The sequence below is a fragment of the Polyodon spathula genome, chromosome 1, assembly GCF_017654505.1.
Source record: "Polyodon spathula isolate WHYD16114869_AA chromosome 1, ASM1765450v1, whole genome shotgun sequence".
NCBI classification, from domain to species: Eukaryota; Metazoa; Chordata; class Actinopteri; order Acipenseriformes; family Polyodontidae; genus Polyodon; species Polyodon spathula.
This window is the reverse complement of record NC_054534.1, coordinates 68,806,902-68,829,985: the sequence shown is the minus strand read 5'-3', so window position 1 is coordinate 68,829,985 and position 23,084 is coordinate 68,806,902. Positions and strand designations below refer to the sequence as shown.

General features: G+C 40.6%; 1 protein-coding gene across 1 annotated transcript in view; it reads right to left on the bottom strand.

The window, feature by feature from the left end:
• LOC121321625 (ADAMTS-like protein 1) overlaps positions 1-23,084 on the bottom strand; it is a 100,159-nt gene that overhangs the window by 59,204 nt on the left and 17,871 nt on the right. Inside the window, exons 4-6 of the mRNA XM_041260630.1 lie at positions 17,784-18,020; positions 15,452-15,578; positions 3,881-3,955 (exon numbers count right to left, since the gene is read on the bottom strand). Coding sequence (XP_041116564.1) covers positions 3,881-3,955; positions 15,452-15,578; positions 17,784-18,020 — 439 coding nt within the window. The remainder of the gene's footprint in view (positions 1-3,880; positions 3,956-15,451; positions 15,579-17,783; positions 18,021-23,084) is intronic.

Below are 23,084 nucleotides of genomic sequence, written 5' to 3'. Positions count from 1 at the left end.
GAGATGGCGACAGTGGCATTGGATGCCAGCGATGTATATCTTGATGGTTGCTGGTTCAAGGTTTAGGGTGTCTCTTCCATGGACTATAAAAGCCAAAAGCCAGTCCTGGTTAAAAGGAATGGGTTGAATTTGATTTTGGGCACAGAAGGTTGAGAAGGTAGACCACGCTGTGAAGTATGAAGACCTTATAGATGTCGCCAAGGTGGCTGCCATGTAGCTCTGAGCGGATTGAAGCAGTTTGGAGATTGTATATTTATTTGAATATCAGGTCCTGGAATCAAGCGATTTGAAGAGGTTCTGATGCTGCTGCAGGAACTAGTTGATGGAATCTGGGGACCTGGAGATAAGAAAGAGCATCGGCTGCATTATTGTGAATGCCTGCCAAGTAAGGGGCTTCAATAATGAAATTGTTTGAAAAAGAGATCCAAATGAGGCGGTCACTAACTGCATGATGAAAGGGGAGGGTGATCTGCCTTTGTTGATGATGAGGACTGTTGATTTGTTTTTGCTGTAGAATAAAAATGACTTTCTTGACCACTGGTGACCCCAGATATGTGCGGCTACAATGATAGGGTATATCTCAAGTTGAGCCGAAGCTTTAAGGTGGGGAGATAAATTCTGTATCTGTGGGCCATCCTCTTAAAAACTGTTCAGATCCTAGATAGCCTCCAAATCCTATGAATGAAATATCAGTGAACAAGGCTAGATCATGTGAAGCTGAAATTATGTCTTCGTGGAATAGAGACAGCCCATTCAAATGGTGGATCAGTGTTGACCACAGTTTTATATCCTTTCTTGATTTATCGGAAATGTTGATAAAGGAATTGAGTTTTTTTTAATTGTAGTTGAAAGAGCTAAGAGGTGAGAAATTAAGGTTCTGCCCTGCAGAATGATTTGGATGGCATAGATGAAATGGCCGAGAAGAGATAGCAGATCTCGTCTCGGTTTTAGAGATTTGGAAGCTATCAATGAGTAGGCAAATGTGTTCCAATTTAGCAGGAGGCAAGCGGGCTTTGCAAAGGTGAGTTGGGTGGTGAAGAAGTATTTATTTTGCCAGCAGATTCTGAATATATGGCAGAGGGAAGGATGGATAGGCATAACTTTAAAAGCATCTGTAATGTCGGCTTTTGCTAGCCAGGATCCGTGGCCTGCCATCTTGATACTTCTGATGGCGTCAACGATTGTGATGTACTGAAGAGAACATTGTTTGTGAGAGATCAGTGAATTAATGCTACTTGTGAACTTCCCTTGGTGGGGTGGAAAGGTCAGCCTCTTTTTTTCCCCTTCAGAGACCTTGAGAGTAGGGGGTCAAGAAGAGCTACTTCCTTGTAGTGACCCCTAGGCAACGTCTCTGACGGCAAAAAGCTCTTCAAATCAAACTTACCATGCAATGCTTAAGCAAAGCAATGTTGGGCTTGGTTAGTACTTGGATGGGAGGCCACCTGGGAATACTGAGTGCTGTAGGCTGCATGTTAATCTCATACAAATTATATACCTTGAGAGTAGCTATGCCTACTGGGTTGATTCTGTACCTGGGAAAAGGAGATGCTGAGAATGGACCAACCATAAATCCTTTGTCAATTTCTACTTGAATTTGGGAGCTTGTTATTTTGAATTTGTTGGAGTTGAAAGATGAGGAGGTAATGGTAGATACGCTGGTGGAAAAGCCATTTTGGAGGCTGTCGATGAGGTAGGAAACAAATTGCTTATCTGGATGGTGATGGATGGCTGCCACGTTTATTGGGGTGGATACTTGCAGGAGAGATGATGCTCTAGACAGACTAGTTGTTTTATTAAAGTTGTTGCAGATCTGCCTGTTGCCTAAAAAGTTAACAACCCAGTGGACTAAGAATTCTGATGTGGCTATCAGAATGGAAATGAGACTGATGTATTTACCTTCTATAATGCTTTGGTGGAGTGATGGAGACAAGCAGTGGTGTCGAGTGGTTTTAGCTGATTGTGATCCTGACAATGTTGCTATAGCCAGGTTATGTGTTGGATTGTCAGCTGTGAGGGCCGGGGTTGAGAAACCGGATGTAGGCACGGCTGGAGTTGAAGTTGCAGAGGCAGAGATAATGACGACTGTAGCTACAGTTGCTACCTGATTATCCAGTTTGTCAAGCCTGGTATTGATGGCTATGATGGCTTCTGTGACTGATTGCATTAATCCTTTAATGTCTTTGACCATCTCCTGGTGCAGAATGTAAACAGGATCGAGTTGAGTTGTACATGACGGTTGTAGTGCTTCACTGGAGTTTACTTTTGCTGGAGACTGCTTGACTGCTGGCTGCCAAGCGAGGAGGAATCGCTGGTTCGGCTCCGAGATCTGTGCAGAAGATATGAAATAATGCCAGTCGATCGCTTCCTGCTGGAATGGTTGTACTTTTTTTGAAGAGATGTTTCAGGATTTTTGCAATCGGCTAGTCCTTGTAATGAAGCAGTTGCAGGGTTGAGCTGTGGCGCTTGGATCTGCGAAGTTGCTATGCTGGGAGGTGGATCTCTGGCTTGATGGCTGCGGTTGGGGGACCTGGTTGCAGGCTTTCGTCCGAATCAGATGAAAAGGTAAGGATCCAGTTGGTAGACATGATAGCAGGCTTGTCTTTTACTATAGCAAACTGGAGAAGTCTTGCTGTGTCCTGTTCAAGAACTTAAACACTTAGACAAAGAGGTGCTTGTGTTTAGGCTTTAAATAGGTGAGTTAGTTGATTAACGTATAGGGTGTTAATGTATCAATCAAATATGTTAGTTGATTAATAGGGTATAGCTGGAGCCCCTGCTATCGTCCCCTAAACCTCACCTAAAGCTTACATTTAACAGAATTAACAAAGTACAGACAACAGATGCATTTGAGCATGACTTAAAACCAACAAACTCTTAAAGAAATGTTTGTCCTACAGAGTTTGGTTAAATAACATATACTGAGCCTATTTAAATGTGATCCAAGACCTTTGGCAACAATCTTCAATATACAGGAAAATGGATAAAGCACATGGAGACCATTTAAAAGCTTTACTTCCCAAACCTCATTTAATTGCATTTATGTTTCTGCATGTTTCTCTTGGATTTATCATGCAATTGGCTCAGCGACTATAGTGTGTTTACAACTATAAGTTACCATATGGGATCAAATGCGTTCTACTTAGCATTGTTAAAACAAATTAATAAGCTTAGGCAAGGGGAAAAAATACAAATTTGATGAGGAAATGGAATGGGCAGTTGCATTTCTTTTTAACTTGATTGTTTAAACGTTAACATTGATTGTTTTGCAAAGTTAACTTTTTTTTTTTTTTTTTTTTTTTTTTTTTTTTAAATAGTATTATTTAATTATATTGCTGTGGTTAGCTTCAGAGTTGTCTCTTTGTTTTCCAGGTTGCTTAACAACTGCTAAAAAATGGCCCTTGTTTAAATGAATAACAGTTCAACTAGAGAATTCTGGGAATCGTGCATCATCCTACATACATAAAATGACAAAAGCTAGCATTGTTTTACACTGCCTTTTGTAGTGTGATTTGTATGTGTTTTTCATAGGCCAAACCTGTTTAATATTTCCCATAGACAACAGACAAAGCACCATATTTTTCCTTAAAAACAAAAAAACTAATAAACAGGGAACAAGGGATTTTTTCTTTTATACAGTAATCTAAATTGAATACCATCACAGATAATGAAGACTGCAGCAAACCACTTTAAACATAAAATCAGTGGCTGTCATTCCCCTACAGAAAACAAACAATTTTTAAATTAATAAATGTATAAAATATATTACCAGGTGAAGCTGCAAGATAAAAATGTGTGCAAGCACGGGTTGAGGCATGATGGGACAAACATTGGCTTCTCACGTCCAACACTTTGTATCCTGATGATGCCTACTAGTACTTACGCAAGTGATCGGGTCCCTTCAGTACCAGTCTGATATGTCGACTTCCATATGGGATCACAATGACAGTGTCTTCCACTGAGGGGAAAAAGGAAAGAATCACCTTCGTTTAGTTTGACATGTCTGCAGTAGTGTCTACCTCTTCCTGAGCTTCTGTACTCCCACACAGGGCAATGACTGCTGGTAGCGATAGCACCTTCAACACTGACTCAGAATAAACAGTTAATGTATAGCAATGACTACACAAATTACTGATGTGACATGACATCCAATATATATGATATGTATATATACCGTTATATATATATATATATATATATATATATATATATATATATATATATATATATATATCTTATAACCAACGTATATTAAAATGTGGTAGCAGACTTAAATTGGTTGAAAATCTGAGAAATCACAATAATTAGTATACACCCAATGTATGTTACATGGGCTGAAAGTATAATGCAGAACAGATCACACAGTAAGTAAATATGCGATGTATGAAACTGTTGTTCTAAATTCTGTGTACATTTCCCCATTTTAGTAGCAGTTTTATGTCAAGTTGTAATAATTTTCAAAACTAAAATGTCATATACAGTTACATGTTGTACATTGGTCAGATCAGGTTTATGGTTCTTCAAAATATCAAGCATTTGGGAACGGGTTGAATATTTATAGTACTACTGGTAAACCACTCACAAATACTGTAAATCCAGAATCCAGAAATATTTGCTAGCCTATTATTTTGCGATTTTCGCGTATGAAAAAACATTGCAACCATTTCTGGCGCTCATATAAATGCTTCCAATATATAAATGCTTCCAATGGTTGACTCATACAGAATTCATCCGACCACTAGAGGGCGTAAGTAGCCGACATTACAGATATTGATGTGGACCTGAAAACATCCACAATAAAGCCAAAGCATGCAAACTGGATGTCTGTTCTCCATGAACTAGGAAAAAAAAAAAAGAAAAGATCATTTCAGGCTGGTCTCTTTCAGGGATATTGAATGCAGTTAAGGAAAGCCGCACTACCAGCATAAGTGACATTCCCATGTAAAAAATTAAAAAATAAAATAGTTTCAGATTGATTTACAGTACAGTAGCTTTGTATTTGGTACAATTTAGATTGTCTTCTAAATAATAAATAAAAGCTACTGTAAATGTATTCATTTTCACATTTTGCTATGGTATAGTATAATTCTGTAAAATCCATGTTCTAACTGTGTGGATGGGTTTTTTTTTTTTTGTTTGTCTGGTTTTTTAGAACATTCCAAATAGCTTTTCAGCGACTCTCGCTTCTAAATTTAAAAAAAAAAAAAAAAAAAAAAATAGAATGTTTGGTTTTAAGATGCTATAAAAAAATAAATTAAAAAAAACTGTTTTTAACTTTGGTAAATCATTTCTGGTAGTTTTTCTGTTGATTTACTATGATATCAGAATGTGCATTCAGTTGTGTTTTGGAGTTAATATTGCACTAGTAGGCCGCTACTCTACGTACAGCACTTTAAATGTCTGAAGTTGTTTGTGTAGTTCTTGCATTAGGAACAGTTTTGGTTGATTGATTTTCATATTAATTTTCCTGTCAGTAAATTATATTTTGTATGCAGTATTGTGTATCTTTCTTTCAAACCCTGTGATAACCTGTTTTGTTACATTAGCCTATGTGTAAATAAACTGTATAAATGTACAACAAATGTTTTATTTTTTTTTTTTTTTCAAGGCACATGCAGTAATATTAACCATCATCATGACTTCATGTTGTACATACAGTATTATTAAGTAGTACACAACTTACAGTATTTACAGTATGTTCCACAGCAGTTGGTGAAACTGGAGATATTATTTAGTTACTCAGAAATGACATTAGCTTAGATATACTGTATTCAGAGTGCTGGCAGCTCAAGGTACCATGCTAGCCATCTTTGTTTTAGTAAGAACAATGAGCTGCTGCATCAGATCCATTTGTAACCTGGACAGGAGATTATTAGGCCATTTAATTCAACTTGCATTACAGCATCTTTTAATAACTGAATATCAAAGGTGTTATTATTTAGCTGCTGTAGATGATGGAAATGTTGCTCCAAACTGAAGATCTGAATTAATCTCTGCTAGAGATAGTTATAAAAATACATGCAGTGCTTTTGAAAATCACAATTGCATTGAGTACTGGGTGTGTCCTGCCGGGAAGCAAAGTGGCATGCAAGTAAGCTTGAATGTGGTGCTCGATCTAACAAAGAGGAAAGACATTCCACTCCACCTGCAACCCATGCCTCAGCTCACCCAGCATGAAGCTCATCCCAAAAGCGTCCAGTTAGGGACAGGTCTGTAGATCGGACTGGTCAAGAAGTTATTGTTGTTTATCCAAAATAATTTGTTTCTGTGACACTTCCTCCACCACAGCAATGATGCTCCATGATGTCCAAGGCATATCGGAGGTGGAAAAGCACTAGAGGCGTGTTGACAACAGTGTTTTTCACAGTCTGTGATGTCATATGGTTACCAGTAGTTGCAAGAGGTTGTGTGGTCAAGGCTGGTGTAGGAGAAAATATCTTCCTCCTAGAAGTGATCTGGAAGTTTCACTCCATTGTCCGGAGTAGGGCTGATCAGCAACTCTACCAGTGGCATTGAAGCACTGCTATTGCTATTTAAAAAAAAACATGTTGGTCTCTTGTTCAGGATATTGGTAGTACATGCTCTTTAAACGGTTCTCCAACAGAACTTAATACTGGAAATATTATTAATGCCTTAAACCAGTATTTTATAAAGCTAACAATGCATTTAATGGTAATTCTGGTATGTATGAAAAAGATGATCCACCTCAGCTCTCAAAACACTTTTCTTCTGGAGTTGATCAACTTAAAAAAATTGGCTAGTAATATTATTTCATATTCTCTGGCGCATTTGTCTACTCTATTCTTAAATACTGGAACTATACCAACATTGTGAAAGCTTGCACATGTGCTACAAGTACAAAAGGGAGGCTCTCAAATGGAGGTCGCCAATTACAGACCAATATCATTGCTTCCTGTTCTGGCAAAATGTTTGGAGAAGGTGGTGCTGGATCAGCTGAAAGCTTTTATTGACTCAAACAACCTGCTGTCTCCAATCCAGTCTGGTTTTAGATCAGACCATGGGACAATAACAGCATTGACTAAAACGGTTGATGATACTTTGAGTGGCTTGGATAGTAAGCAGGTGGCAGCTGCAGTCTTTATTGATCTGTCCAAGGCTTTCGATACTGTGGACCATGTATTATGTAATAGGTTTGGGGGAGATTAAAAAAGGTGTACCACAGGGCTCTATCTTGGGTCTGACACAGTTTTCACTGTATATTGATGGTGTCGGAATCGGAATGGAGTACATTGTCATCTATATGTGGATGTTACTGTATTTTATACCACTGGATACTCTGGCACAGACACAATAAACTCCAGGAGGCTTTCAATATTGTACAACAACGTTCTTGGAATTTAAAGCTGTTGCGTAATATAAATAAATAAATAAATAATATTAATAATAATATTAATAATATTAATAATAATAATAATAACTTCATGTTTTTTTGGACCTAAATTTATAAGTTTGAAACAAGACTTAATCCTTCATTAATTGACTTGAGAGCATCTTGAGGTTGTGGGTAGCTATAAATATCTTGGGATCTGGCTGGATCCATTCCTGGAGTTTGATCTGCGCATTTTAACTATCTCAAAGAAAATAGCTCAAAAACTGTTTTCTTTTTCGACAGCAAAAAAAAATCTTTACGCTTCAAAGTAGAAATCGTGTTATAAAGAGCTGTATTTTTCCTTTGTTTGATTATAGTGATTAGTGATAGTTATTTTTACATGCCTCTGCTGAGCAATTTAAAAAATTGGATTGACTAATGACAAAGCAGCCAGATTTGGATTAGACTGCCATCCTCAAATCCATCACTGCCAGTTACTGGCTTCTTTAACCCCTTGAGGTCCATTTATTCAGCGTCTGTCTTATTTTCAGGTCTAACTTATTTTCACACAAGCTGTTTATGTTACACACGCTGTTTAAAAGAAATTGTGTTCATAGTAAACAGGTTTAAAAGGCACTACATCAACAGGACACTCAGTACTGCATCCCCAGCCCTGCCCCACCCCTTGTTCACTGTATTTATCACATATCTTAGTTGTGCATACAGATGAATCATCTCCTGATCATCACCAAACTCTTCAATAATGCGATCCAAGTCATTATTTTATTATTATAACATCTCAAAAGGCTTGGCAAATGTCCATGATTTTCTTTGAGCACTGGTTGCAGATGCAGCTATCTTGTTTGTTTATGTCCGTGTTGTCTGTGGTGAAGGGACTCTGTATTGCTCAGATCCGCTTCTCCAGCTTTTCTCAGCTTTTTCAGGAGAAAAAACAACTAGGGTCCTGTGATTGATGCCTTTTTGAAGGCCTAGAAAGGCAAAATGTTAATGTCGGACCTGGTCCGACATAGGAAAACAAAGGGTTATATTTAGATGTCACTTAATTGTAGAAGGCAATTACACTGGGTACTTAATGTGTGTAAAACTGTAATAGGTTTTCAGCCAGATTACCTAGGTCTGCTGATAGAGGTAAACATACCCAAGTGTAGTTTACAATCTGGTATTGCACTTATTTACCAAGTGCCTTGAAGAAGGACTTGGATTGGTCATTCACTATTTAGCTACAGTGCCCCAATGGCATGGAAAAGTCTGGATCAGAGTATCTGGGATATGACAGAGCATCAGATAAATAACAAACTTATCAATTAAACAACGAATAATGACTAAGATTACATGTATTTTAATGAGCAGGTTTCAATAATTATAGAAGTGTAAATGTCTGATCCCCGATTGAATGTATGAAGAGATTGTCTTTTAGAGTGATGTTGCTTTTAGGAATGTGAAATTACGCCTGTGTTTCTGGTCATCTTGCCAGGACACTCTTGTAAACAAGGCCTCAGTCACAATAGGTTTTTTCCTGGTTAAAAGAATGAATGATTAAATAAATAAATGAAATAAATACATTGTGTGGCGATGATGGTGTGAACAAAATGAATGTAATGAATGAATGTAACCCCAGTTCCCTGAAAGAGATAATGACCAACAACTAATACTTTTGGGATATGCCTGCCACAGGTCAGGTATTTACTGAGCATTTTATGTCAGAGCTAAGCATTTTATGTGAGAGCTGCCGATAGGCCACTTGGGGAATGAACCTGCAAATGTGTGGTTTGTTGGTTGTCTTCTCTTTCAGGGAACCTTTCAATTCGAAGATGACCAACAACCAATACTTTTGGGAAAGTATATCAAACCCATCGCGAGGGAACGTGAGCGAAGAGACAGCAGATGAGGGACACCTCACTACCACCAAACTAATGTTTGTGATGTGAGTATGCAACCTCATGGACCCTTCTGCCTAATGAATGCATAGAGGGATCTACCATGTTAAGTCGATAAAACCTGGTGAATGTATGTGGAGTAGCCCAGCCAGTCGCAGTACAAACCTTGGTCAATAAAGCTCCTCTAAAGAGGGCCCATGACGTAGCTTCCTGGTAGAGTGTGCGGCACTGGTATATGCAGTCGAGACTGTGTCCACAATCCAGTGGGACAGTCATTGTTTCGAGAGGGCTTGACCCAGTGTCCTTTTACCATGACAGATGACGAGCTGGTCAGACTGACATAGTGCTCTCGTTCTATCCACATAACCTCTCAATGCCTGAACTGGTCAAAGGGAATTCAACCTCCAATTCTCCTCTGAAGAAAAAGGAGGTGGATGGAAAGCCTCTAATTCCACCGACTGGTTTAAGTGGAAAGCCACAACCACCTTAGGGAAGAAAGCGGGGTTCGTGCATAACGATACCCTGGTTTCCATCATTCCAAATACGCATACAGGCACTGTGCACCGACACAGCTTGTAGCTCACTAACCCACTTACCAGAGGTGATGGCTAGAAAAAAGGCTGTCTTCATAGAGAGATATTTTAGTTCTATAGAATGAATAGGCTCAAACGGGGCCTCCAATACCACATCTAGATGACACTCGGGGGAGGACGTAACTGCCATGTGCCTGTCAGAAAATGTGTTGCCAGGAAATGAGTGCATGGGGATATCGAATCAATGGGGACAAGGCATGCAGATATGGCTGCTACGTACACTTTCAGCATAGAGGGGGATCTACCCTCTTCTAGCAGGTCTTGCAGAAACTGTAAAATGACTGCTATAGGGCAATAGATGTGGTCATGACCTCAGGTCATACACCAGTTTTGAAAATACCTCCACCTAAAGGCATACAACAACCTTGTGGAGGAGGCCCTAGCATTCTGCAATGTACTGACAATTGCATCTGAGAGCCCTAAGGCGGACAGACGGTCCCGTTCAGGAGCCAAAGAGTGCCATGTGTAGCGGGATCTCCCAGGGATGGCCTTGTAGTAGCTGGCAAAAGTTTGAAAACCAGATTCTCCTTGGCCATCTTGGGGCCACAAAATGAGCTGTCACCTTCTCTCTCTGGACATTCTCTAAGAAGGCCGGGGGCAACGGTATTGGTGGGAATGAGTACAAAAGCGTCCTGGGCCACTCGTGGGATAGGGCATCGATGCCTGCTGGACGCCCGCAGCGGTGGAGGGAGAACCATGGGGGCAGCGAGTCATCTCTGCCACGACAAACAAACTGGCCTACCCAAAACATTGCCAAATGTGCTCTACCACCTGAGGGTGGAGTCGCCATTATGATGGATGAGGACCCTCCCTCAAGAAGAGGTCCTCCGTCCAATTCATCACTCCCGGGAGATGAACAGCCCAGAGGGATAGCAGATTCCTTTTTGCCCTGATCAACAGCCGAAAGGCTATGTGGTGCAATCCTGGGGACCGAAATCCTGCCTGGTGGTTGACACTACTACAGACATGTTGTCTGTGTGGACAAGGACATGTCTCCTCTGGAGCACTGGAAGGAAATGCTAGAGAGCGAGGTGAACCACTCGCAGTTCCAGCGCATTTATGCGCAGGGATGTCCAGCGACCCGACCAGGACCCTCAGACTCCTCTGCCTGCCCAGACAGCACCCCAACCCGAGTAGGATTGGGGTGGTTGTCTGACAGTGAAGGGGACGAATATAATATTTGTGGATATACACTGTATAGGAAAGACAGGCAGGACAGAAGAGGAGGAGGGGTAGTGCTAGACATAAGAAACAGTCTTGAAGCCCAGGTGTTAAACCTGGACAAAGAAAATAAAACCGAATCAATATGGGTCAGAATAACGGACAAAAATTCAAAGGGCATAATAATAGAAGCATGCTATAGACCGCCAGATTTAGAAGGTGAGCAAAATAATTTGTTATACAATGACATTAGAAATGCGTGTAGCAAAGGAGAAGCCATACTAATGGGGGATTTCAACTTCCCCCAAGTAAAATGGGAAAACCCGATGGGTAGCACGAAGGATGAAATAGAAATGGTAGAAATGACAAATGACTGCTTCCTAACACAATTTGTCAAGGCACCGACTAGAGGGGAGGCATGCCTTGATTTAGTCTTTTCAAATAACGAAGATAGAATAACTAAAACAGAGGTCAGAGAACCACTGGCAAACTCAGACCACAACATGGTCTCATTTGAAGTGTTTTTTAAAACCCCAAAAGTAATGACTAAAGCTAAGGTTTACAATTTTAGAAAAGCAAACTATGAAGGTATGAAACAGAGACTAACAGAAGTAGATTGGAGTAAAATAGAGAAAACACCCACAGAACAAGGATGGTTTTTCTTCAAAAATGTAGTACTAGAGGCGCAAAACAATTACATCCATAAAGTAGACAAATCTAAATGTAAAACTAAATTGCCAAAATGGTTTAATAGATCAATTAAAAAAAAAATTCAGAGAAAAAAGGCACTTTACAGAGCATTAAAAAAGGACCAAAAAGAAAGTACGCAAAAAGAGTACACAGAACTGCAAATGCAAGTCAAAAAGGAAGTTAGAAAGGCCAAGAGAGAAATAGAAATGAACATTGCTAAGGGAGCTAAAACCAATTCCAAAATGTTTTTCCAATATTACAACAGCAAGCGAACATTCAAAGAGGAGATTAAATGTTTAAGAGATACAAATGGCAAAATCGTAGATGAAGAAAAAAAAATAGCAAATATATTAAATGATTACTTTTCACAAGTTTTTACAAAGGAAGATACTGACAACATGCCCCACATTTCATCCAGTTCCTATCCAGTTTTAAATAACTTTAGCATAACTGAGGCAGAAGTGTTAAAGGGACTAGGAGCTCTTAAAATAAACAAATCCCCTGGGCCGGATGAGACCCTCCCAGTAGTACTCAAAGAAATGAAAGAAGTAATTTACAAACCGCTAACCAAGATCATGCAGCAGTCTCTTGACACAGGGGTGGTACCAACAGACTGGAAAATTGCAAACGTAATACCGATCCACAAAAAGGGAAACAAAACTGAACAAGGTAACTACAGACCAATAAGCCTGACTTCTATTATATGCAAACTTATGGAAACTATAATAAGATCCAAAATGGAAAATTACCTATATGGTAACAGTATCCTGGGAGACAGTCAACATGGTTTTAGGAAAGGGAGATCGTGTCTAACTAACCTGCTTGATTTTTTTGAGGATGCAACATCGATAATGGATAATTGCAAAGCATATGACATGGTTTATTTAGATTTCCAGAAAGCTTTTGACAAAGTCCCGCACAAAAGATTAATTCTCAAACTGAACGCAGTTGGGATTCAAGGAAACACATGTACATGGATTAGGGAGTGGTTAACATGTAGAAAACAGAAAGTACTGATTAGAGGAAAAACCTCAGAATGGAGTGTGGTAACCAGTGGTGTACCACAGGGATCAGTATTAGGTCCTCTGCTATTCCTAATCTACATTAATGATTTAGATTCTGGTATAGTAAGCAAACTTGTTAAATTTGCAGACGACACAAAAGTAGGAGGAGTGGCAAACACTGTTGCAGCAGCAAAGGTCATTCAAAATGATCTAGACAAGATTCAGAACTGGGCAGACACATGGCAAATGACATTTAATAGAGAAAAGTGTAAGGTACTGCACGCAGGAAATAAAAATGTACATTATAAATATCATATGGGAGATACTGAAATTGGAGAAGGAATCTATGAAAAAGACCTAGGAGTTTTTGTTGACTCAGAAATGTCTTCATCTAGACAATGTGGGGAAGCTATAAAAAAAGGCTAACAAGATGTTCGGATACATTGTGAAAAGTGTTGAATTTAAATCAAGGGAAGTAATGTTAAAACTGTACAATGCACTAGTAAGACCTCATTTTGAATATTGTGTGCAGTTCTGGTCACCTCGCTATAAAAAAGATATTGCTGCTCTAGAAAGAGTGCAAAGAAGAGCGACCAGAATTATTCCGGGCTTAAAAGGCATGTCATATGCAGACAGGCTAAAAGAATTGAATCTGTTCAGTCTTGAACAAAGAAGACTACGTGGCGACCTAATTCAAGCATTCAAAATTCTAAAAGGTATTAACAGTGTCGACCCAAGGGACTTTTTCAGCCTGAAAAAAGAAACAAGGACCAGGGGTCACAAATGGAGATTAGACAAAGGGGCATTCAGAACAGAAAATAGGAGGCACTTTTTTATACAGAGAATTGTGAGGGTCTGGAATCAACTTCCCAGTAATGTTGTTGAAGCTGACACCCTGGGATCCTTCAAGAAGCTGCTTGATGAGATTCTGGGATCAATAAGCTACTAACAACCAAACGAGCAAGATGGGCTGAATGGCCTCCTCTCGTTTGTAACCTTTCTTATGTTCTTATGTTCTTATGTCTGTTGTCGATCACTCCCATCCTTACACCACTGTGCAAATAAGAGGCTTGCCTCCACCAGCGCAGAGCTTCCCAGTATATGCGAGACACGGTCAGCTGACGGTATCTGTTGCATTTGGGATGTAGCCAGAAGCATTGAGCCATGCTTGAATCGGGCGCATATGGAGTAACCCCAGCTGGATGGCTAATGAAGCTGTGACCATCAGACCCAGTAATTTCTGATAGAATACAAATTGTACTGTCGATCCCTGTTGAAACAGGGTTAGACAGTTGTGAATGTCGGCTACTCTGTCTTGTGACAGGTAGGCTTGCATTGTAAGGGAGTCCAGCCGTAAACCATACTTTGCACCGGTATTAATTGGCTTTTGGCATCATTGAGGATGAGACCCAGTCTTGCCAGATGCTCCATCATGATCGCCGTGTGGGCCACTGCCCCTTTCTGTGACTGGGAGCAGATCAACCAGTTGTCCAGGTAGTTCAACACCTTGATTCCTTGCAGCTGCAAAGGGGATCCGATGGCATGTAGTCACACAAGCGGGGCAGAGTGTAGCTTGCAGCAATGAGTAGCACTGTCTACAGTTTGGTCTGGACCGTGTGCATTCACACAACTGGAGCAGCGCGTAGCTTACAGCGGAGTAGAGCACAGCCTACAGACAGTAAGAAGCAAGTAAAAGAAAAAGAGAGACTTTTTTTTTAAATTGAGACCCAACGCACCGAGGTGGGTGGGTCTATGTATCCGTGGAGGCTACTTGGCAGTGGTGCTATTAGAACCAGACCCAGTGGTGGAAGCACAGGTTTTTTTTAATTTATTTATTTTTTAACTGTGATGCAGTGGAAAAGACACATACAGCAGAAGCTGAATGGGTAGGGTTTATTTTTATTTATTTATTCATTTATTTATTTATTGGGCCACACACACTGAGTGGGTGGGCTGAGTCAATCCAACGGCATCGACTCAACAGAGGCAGAGCCCAATCCCAGGTGGAGGAATCACGTGTCTCTCATCTCTTTTTTTTTTTAGCTGCAAATAGCAGAGGAAAAAGACAACACAAAATAACAACGCTGTAGGGTTAAGAACGCAGACTACAGTTGCCAGGTGATGTAGGCTGTTCAAAAGAAAAAAAATAAACTGTGTGCATTTCTGCAGCGTTTATAGCTCAGTCTCAGAAGCCGAGTTTCTGATTCCGTAGAAGTGACAAGCCAACTTCCAGCAATAAAATTGCAGAGGAACTTTCTGAAAACTCTTAGTGAGAGCTCTTTAACACAGACTCAATCATAGCAACTGGAGGGGTTAGCATACCTACCTTATCTACATGACTGTGAGAAGCAAAAGAGAAAGTGATCTCCACGAAGGGACTACTTATTCCTTCGGTAGGCGGGACCAATGACAGCACTTCCCAGAGGGAACAACAGAGTGGGTAACCACAAAATATTTCATTCTTACGCAAGACAACTCTATTTTTAAAATCACCAACTCACCAATTCTTATTCCCAAGAGTATGTCTGACCAACACGTGAACACATTTTGTGGAGGTATTGCCTGGAAAACTAACTCTGAAGTCACTCTTGGTCAGTTGGCTTCTGCACTAATATTACCGGTGGAAGAGACAATAGATATTCTCTTATAACAGGTTCATCCTAATCAGTACTAATAATAATAGGTCACCAAAGCGGTCACAGCTTTATCCAAAGCATGTTACACATTTTTTAAAAGGAAAATGTTAAGCAAAAGCAGAGGGTATTTTTTATCACTTACTTTTATTTGTTGAGAGCTGGGATTTATACTGTCCTCTGACAAGTCGACAGGTAGAGCCGTCTCCATTGCACACTCCGCAGTTGTCTTCCTTCGCGGTGCTTCCCAGTTCATGGTCACAGCCAACAATCTGAAATGGAAAATTAAAAAAAAACAACAAAAAACTTTGGCCTCTTTGTTCACAATAACAGTTCAGTGGCATTGACACAATCCTACTTAAGTCATATAGTATGTCTTACCTTTTTATACGTAAAAAAATGATATTCTCTACCGTTCAATAGCAAATAGCAGTAAAACACATTATTAAACAACCAGGAAACTTACAAATCACAGCTTTAATACATGAGATTAACACTGTGCTTTAAAGTTTCACTCAAACAAGATTATTTTGTGTACCTGTTTTCTGTGCATGGAAACCACACTTTCCCAAGCTGTCTGTGAAAACAGCACGTGAACGCTATGCATGGCTAATGTGCATATCAACCTCCTCCTTTACCCTTCATTTGTATGAGGTCAGGTGAAAAGAGGGTTTTCTTGAGTAAAGTAAACTGACCCAATGGAAACCCGAAATGTATAGGCTCATTCTTCATTTGGCTCGAGCACAATGTCTCGACAAACATTAGAACACACATCGAAACTCCCCCAATGTGATTTTTCAACACTGGAGCTGGCAGTTGACAAGTCACATTGTCACATGATTTGAACGGAATGAGGTAAGCTGTTCAGTCCTGGGCAACTTCAAAGCCAAGTAAAGGCAGACAAAGAAAACGGTAAGAATTCAATAAATGAAGCTAGCTATGCCAGAAACACTCTGAAGCATTGCAAACAGCATAAAACACTAATGTGAATGTAAAAAGCATTTAAATGGTACTTTAATATTGATTAGTTATATAGATATTGAACCAGTCCATATATGTGTAGGGGACTGTGGCAGGGCAAGGATACATGTATATCATGTGTTGTGTATTTTGTTTATTTGTCTTTTATGCTATTAGAGAGCCAGACGTTGCAACTGAGATGCACCGCCAGCTATGTTTGTTTACAGGGAATTGCAGCAGAGGATTGGATGGGTATGGTTCTCGGGTTGACTGGTAGGTGTGTTCCAGTGCAGCATTTTGAAATAAACGGGAGCCACTGACACACCTCCATGCTACAAGCCAAGGACCAGCACCACACACACTACCCCCGACAACAAACCTGTCTTGTGAAAAGAAACTAAACCTCTTTGACCCAAGATCAGAGTTTTATTTGCTTTGTCTTTTTGTATACTTGTTGTATAGTCGCCCGTTGCATGCCATTTCTAGGATAGTTCCTGTAAATAAATCCTGGGTGTCTGCGTGATGTCTCAAAGTCAACTTCCTGTGTTTCTCCAAGTCTGTCAGTGGATCACCCACAACCCTCTATCACAGGGACCATAAGATGACACGATTAGAGATCACAAACACCACAACTTATTCACTTACATAAAAGTAACAACATATTTGACCAATGCAAACAATCCAGTATTTATCTCATGAGTGCATCTTACATAACAGACAAGGAGGAGCCACAAGATTAATAGGAAAGAAATTGATTAATAGGAAAGAACAATCTTTGATCTGTTGTTAACATAATGGGAATGGTCTTCAAAGCAATTTTCCAGCAGAAGAAAAGTGCACTTTCTACTCTTATGGCCCATCAGCACTAGTTTGGAGTGCACTTGTAAGATTAAAAATAAGGAAAAGCTAATTCTGTTAACAGGAAACTGTGTGTTTGGATAACCCAGGAGAAAGCTAAAACAGTGACACAAGGGAATTCCAGATAAGAGAAGAGCACACAATGTAAGGAAATTCAGTGAGCAGACAACCTGAAGGAGGAAGACAGGAATCTGCTTTCAAATTAGCTGTGACAAGTTTTGTATGATTCATATACAAACAGATGTGCCTTCAAAAAGAATGTTGTTATTGATCTTCAGCTGTCCTTTTTTTAAAAGAGCAAAGCTTGTAAGCTTTTATGGAAAGTAATCTCCATTGCATCAAAAGAAGACTACATGCCTTTATGTAAACTGTTACACTGTTGTGTAAGTTTGAGTAACAGTTGTTTTGTTTGTACTGAAAATATACTATTAAAATGGTTAAATTGGCATTTTATCCATAACCCCAACTTGAACCTGGTAAACTAAGCAAACATTTACCATTTAAAACACAGTAAAACTGCATAAGTATTTTCAAGGCGAGAACCCCCTGTTTTATTGATCAAATGTCTGTGTAATTATGTCTGCTGTGTTATTGCCTTTTTGAAAAGTGATCTCATGCCACTTCCCAAGGTAAATATTACATTGAAGTGAATCCCTTACCTGACAAGTGCCACTAATGCACATGTCCAGTGACTCCGTGTAGCACCTGGTGCCGTCAAGTACTTTAGGTGCCAGCTCCACCACCAGTGATGTCCCTTTAGCCTTGCACTTGAGCGCACAAGGGTTCTCGGGGTCATTGTAAAGAGGCAGCCACTCATAATACTGCCCCTGGTACCGGACATCAATGTGGGCAGAGCACTGCTGGGCACGGAAATCACCTGAGTCCGGGGGGCAGTCCTGCGGATAAACATGTATAGTCAATCAAGAGAAGGAAACAGTTATGAGGGCAGGATAATACAAATTATGTTTCTATCAAGAGGGGTCTTCTTGGGGAATGCTCTGGTCTGATTACTGCAGATCCATATCAGTTTCCATTTGTCAATAAATACAAATTGCAACACAAACTTGCCCTAAGGGACCACCCACCTCTTACAGTGTGAGGTAGCAGTTCAGTCTCCAAGCCTACTCAATACTGAGCATTTTTTTAAGACTGTGTACAATGGTTCCTTCAAACTTGCTTTACTTGTATTAAGGATTACATTTAATTATCCATAACTTATGAATCCCACACTATAAAGTAAAGAAAAAAACAAGACAATCTATGAGATTTAGAAGGTGATGTAAGTATAGGCGCAGTGCAAATAATTGAAGATACAAAATTAAATTTGCATTGCAGCCAGGCAATTATTTTGTACTGCACCCTATGCATAGGCGCAGATCACAGGGGGGACGAGGGAGTCAAGTCCCACCCACTTTTCGTAGTGGGGGGGACAGTACATGTAATTGTCCCCCCCCCCCCCACACACACACACACACACACACACACACACATTTTTACAACCCCTTTGCAATATTTTTAAAAGGTTTTATCATTCAGAATGGTTAACTTGTTTTGTTTGGGACTGGAACACACCAGATTCTCCACCCTTCCTTATTTTACACAATTAACTAGTCTGTCTGAACCTGACATGACTCATTGCTTGCCCACGGGTCATTCATGAAGTTCATGTGTAGAATAAGAATTTGCTGTGACGTCACGCCTTATTTTCCTAAATTGCCACACATATTGCCCCCCCCCACCTTACAGTAGGGCGTCCATGGCCCTATGTAAGCTTAGAGCAATGTAAAATACTCAAACACAAACAATAATCCGCAATTATTATAATGAGTGTCTCAATGAGCGCATCGGTCTATTTCGCGGTCGCACTTGCAGAGTTAGGCGTACAGAGAGCAGTAGTCGCTGTATAGCATTTGTGGAGTACGAAAATACAAAGCAAATGTCAGAGGAAGGGCAGCAAAGTCCTACTGGCACACAGTAAGAAAAGTTTTCTAAGAAAGCCTCAGCCAACATCACTTATGTGAGTATCCTTAGGAAATGATATGTATTTGGCCTTCCCTTTTCAGCATGACATTCAGAAATGTGCCTAGCACTCTGGTCTGACGTCACCACACCGGTCACACTTGGAAACAGCACCTGCATATACACAGGTCAGGAAAAGTACTGTAGGGAATTCTTTTTTTTTTTTTTTTTTTTTTAGAGAACGTTTTGGTTGTGTAGTTTTTGAAGAGTGGAGAAAATGAAGGTGGGGGAATACAAGGAGAGGTGGCACACGAGTTAAAGGAAGGAAGGGGCCCATGGTGCCTTGCCTGTCTGGAACATGGAAACCTCTCTGACATATGCCCCTGAGAAGACTCCCTCTTTATGAAGGCCTTCAAATCAGGGTGAGGTGGAGACCACAGTGGATCCATCTGAAAGCCTTACCATTGGCGTAGATGAACCAGGACACCTGCCTCACCTGCCTTAAAAGGGAAAGAGAAATGCTTTGCCTGTGCCGAGCCTAGGCACCTCTCATCACGGGCCCCTTCAGCCAACTGCACTAAAGAGGAAGAAGGGGAGGAATGGTCATCCCCGGAAGAAAGGGAAGGAGCCAATGCAAGCTTCAGAGCCCATGAGGGGGGCGACTGAGTATCCAGCGCAAGCGTCCAATGCCCTCGAGGGAAATATGGGACTGGCTTATGGACCCTGAAGGTAACTTCCAGGAGGTCCTCCCGATTACGATCAACATGCTGTGAGCCAGAGATGGGGTATGATGGGAAGCCTGGGAACAGTAACACCGCACACCGTTCAGTCCCATCGGGAGGAGACACGCCTACTCCAGATCCACAGGCAGTAGGCATGTCCACACCAGCGCCCAAAAAGGAAGAGCCGCACCAGTCCCCAGCGACCGAGGGAGAGCTGCACCAGTCCCCAGCGGCCAAGGGATAGCTGGACCATGTCTAGTGTTAGAGGGAGACTACCCACTGCTCCTGCCTTTGCCGCCACAGGGAAACTGCCCGCTGCTCCCAACTCCACCGCTAGGTTGTGCCTACCCGCTGCCCCCACCTCCACGGCCGAAGAGAGACTACCTGCTGCTCCCGCCTCCACCACCAGAGTAGCTGAAGCTACCTCTCGAGGGACCATTCCTGTCCTATCCTACTCCACATAGGGCTGCAACGCCTGCAATGCCAAGCCTGTAATACCTAGGGCTGTCAAGCCCGCCCTGCCTGCAATGCCCGGGGTTGCCTGTTCATCACTGCCCAGGGGTCTTTCAGTGCTGTGTCCGCAGCCACTGCTGGAATGCCAGCTTTGCTGATGCCAGTCTTGCCAATGTCAGTATTGCCACTGACAACATTGCTGTTGGTGATGGAGGAGGGCCTCACACCGCGGCCATCCGTGGGCCCATTAGTAGCTCCAGTCAGGGGTCAGGGGCCAGGGGCCAGGCTAAGACTTTTGGGCCTTTAAGGGGGAGGTGGCTTTTGAGGCCATGTGTGCTGTGAAAAAGGGGGAAAATGTGCAAAGCAAAATTACATCAAATTATAATATTTGCACCCGCTTAGTATCCAAATCCTGCCCAATTCCACACTATTTTGTTCATTTGAATGTATTTTAATATACACGACTTACGGCAGCATTATGGGGGTTTTGCACCAGTTCCTTACATCACCCCTTAAGTGTCACTTCTACGCCTGTCAGAACACCTCAGGGCTCCATTTTCATATCAGTTACTAGGCCCAGCATTAAGAAGGCATTCTCTTCGATGGTTTGTTGTTTCACGCCATAGTCAGTCAGAGGCCCAGATTTTGAGGTAGCTGGTTTGTTCTCCACATCCCCTCATGTTCTACAAATAAATCTCAATGAAATGTGGGGGGACCACCAGCTGAAACATATTGCTTTAGTAATTATTCATAAGCTGGGGCACTTTTAAAGGAATTAATCTCACCCCCTTCATTTTCCCGGAAAATGACCAAAGCACAGCACATGACTTAAAAGACCTCTTCCCTTAATAAAGACTGACATTCCATTTACACTCTGCATTTAAATAAACATCATGGCATATTTTTAGGCCTTATCCATCTGGTGAGTCCAAGTCCCAGATGTTCCATATAAGAAACAACTGCCTTATTGACTGATAAAGAGAGGACCCAAAAGATGTTCCAAAATGACTGCTAAGAATATACAGGCCTAGTTTCTTTATATATATATATAAAGAAACTAGGCCTGTATATCTTCTTAAAAAACTTTAAAGAACAATCAGTCTCTAAACTCTTCCAAATGTGTGCAATTTAACAATAACTAAAACGTTACGGCCAAGACTCACAAACTCACAAAAAACAGATGTTGCGTCTTTGATATTGCTCGGCAGCAAACTGGATACCCACAGAGTTAATAACCCAAGCAGTTTCCTTCAAATCAGACAGTTTGGTTTAAATAATTGTTCCCAAACCTCTTGTTTTTTTAATAACTTCAAATCAATGTTTTCCTTTTTACCTGTTTGGGAATAAATAGCTGGGAATATTATTATTATTTTTTTTTAACTCACCACAAGTCTGTCTAAATATGTCTACATTTTTTAGCAAGCAAACCACATTGTAACATATCAGTGGGAACTACTCCTATGGTGGCAGTAAACGCACTGGGTAGTGTGACTGGAACCGGTTTACAGCTCACACTACCTAACTGGAATATGCAGAGTAATGCAGTGTACATTATTTATCATCTCAATTCAAATTGTTACAGAACTCCTGGCCTTGGGGCCTTTATTATGTTCACCATATACACTAATGTTTTGAGCACACACGCAGTGTAGCAGCAAGGTCTTGGTCTGAAATTCTTAGCACGCGAAAGCTGAACTGTGACAGGCTGGTGAGTGGATAGAGGTCCAGAGACAGACTGCAGTTCAAAAAAATAACGCTTTTATTAAAAATAAACACAAAATAAAAAGGCACAAGGGCGAAAATAAAGATGTTTAAACACAAAAAGAAAGACACAAAAAAGCAAAACTTACAAAAACAAAGATTTCCAGGCTGGGCAATGCCTTCACTGGATTTAAAAAAAAACCCACAACCTGCTTCCTCAGCTCCCCCCTCTCAACGGGAAGCAGAGTCCTCCTTTTATGTCAGGTGGCTGGGCGCTGATTGATCATTAATTATGCTAATCAACTAATCAACCCCAGCCACCTGAACATAATAAACCCAGGCAGGTAGGGGAATTGAACCCCATCCCTGCCAATTTCTAAAGGGCAGAGCTGTGCTCTGCCACATGAACATTATCTACACTGAGTTTGCATTGGTTGATATTGCTAGCTACATTCATATTCTACTAGCTGTAAACTTAGCCGATAACAGTTAGTTATGGCACCTCTAACCTACTTTGCATTAAATAATATAGTTTATCAGTTTATCTAAAACAGCTTATTTTGTCAATAAGCATCTTATACAAGGAACACAAAAAAGTATGTGATCTGCACATACATAATTTTATAAAAGGTGGGATGACAGCAATTTATTTAAATCGAATTGATTTTTTTTTTTTTTTTTTTTTTTATCGGTAATGAATAACCAAAATTGTTTTTTTTTTGTTTTGTTTTTTTTTATTTATTTTTTACTAATGGCTATTAAATACAGTATCCGTACATCACATATCCGCCTCACATAGCCCTAGCTGTTTATTTGCATTATCAACTTCTTCAGCAACATTACTTTAACATTGAACAGAGAAGATTAGTTCAGATATTGTAGATCCTATCAAAGTTTTTGTACACTGTGTTGTATGAGCTGTTCAGTGTGCTGACTTGATATGTAAATAAATCTTGTTCGCCTGCGGGGTGTATCAACTTCAACCTACGTCCTGATCTCCTGCCTGTCACTCAGCAGCGAATCCACAAGGCAGAAAGCTACCCTGTCACTAGCATTAATACCCTGTATCTTTCTAAACAAGGAATTTAGGGGAGCTCCCTAATAAAAGCTGAATCTCAAAACAAT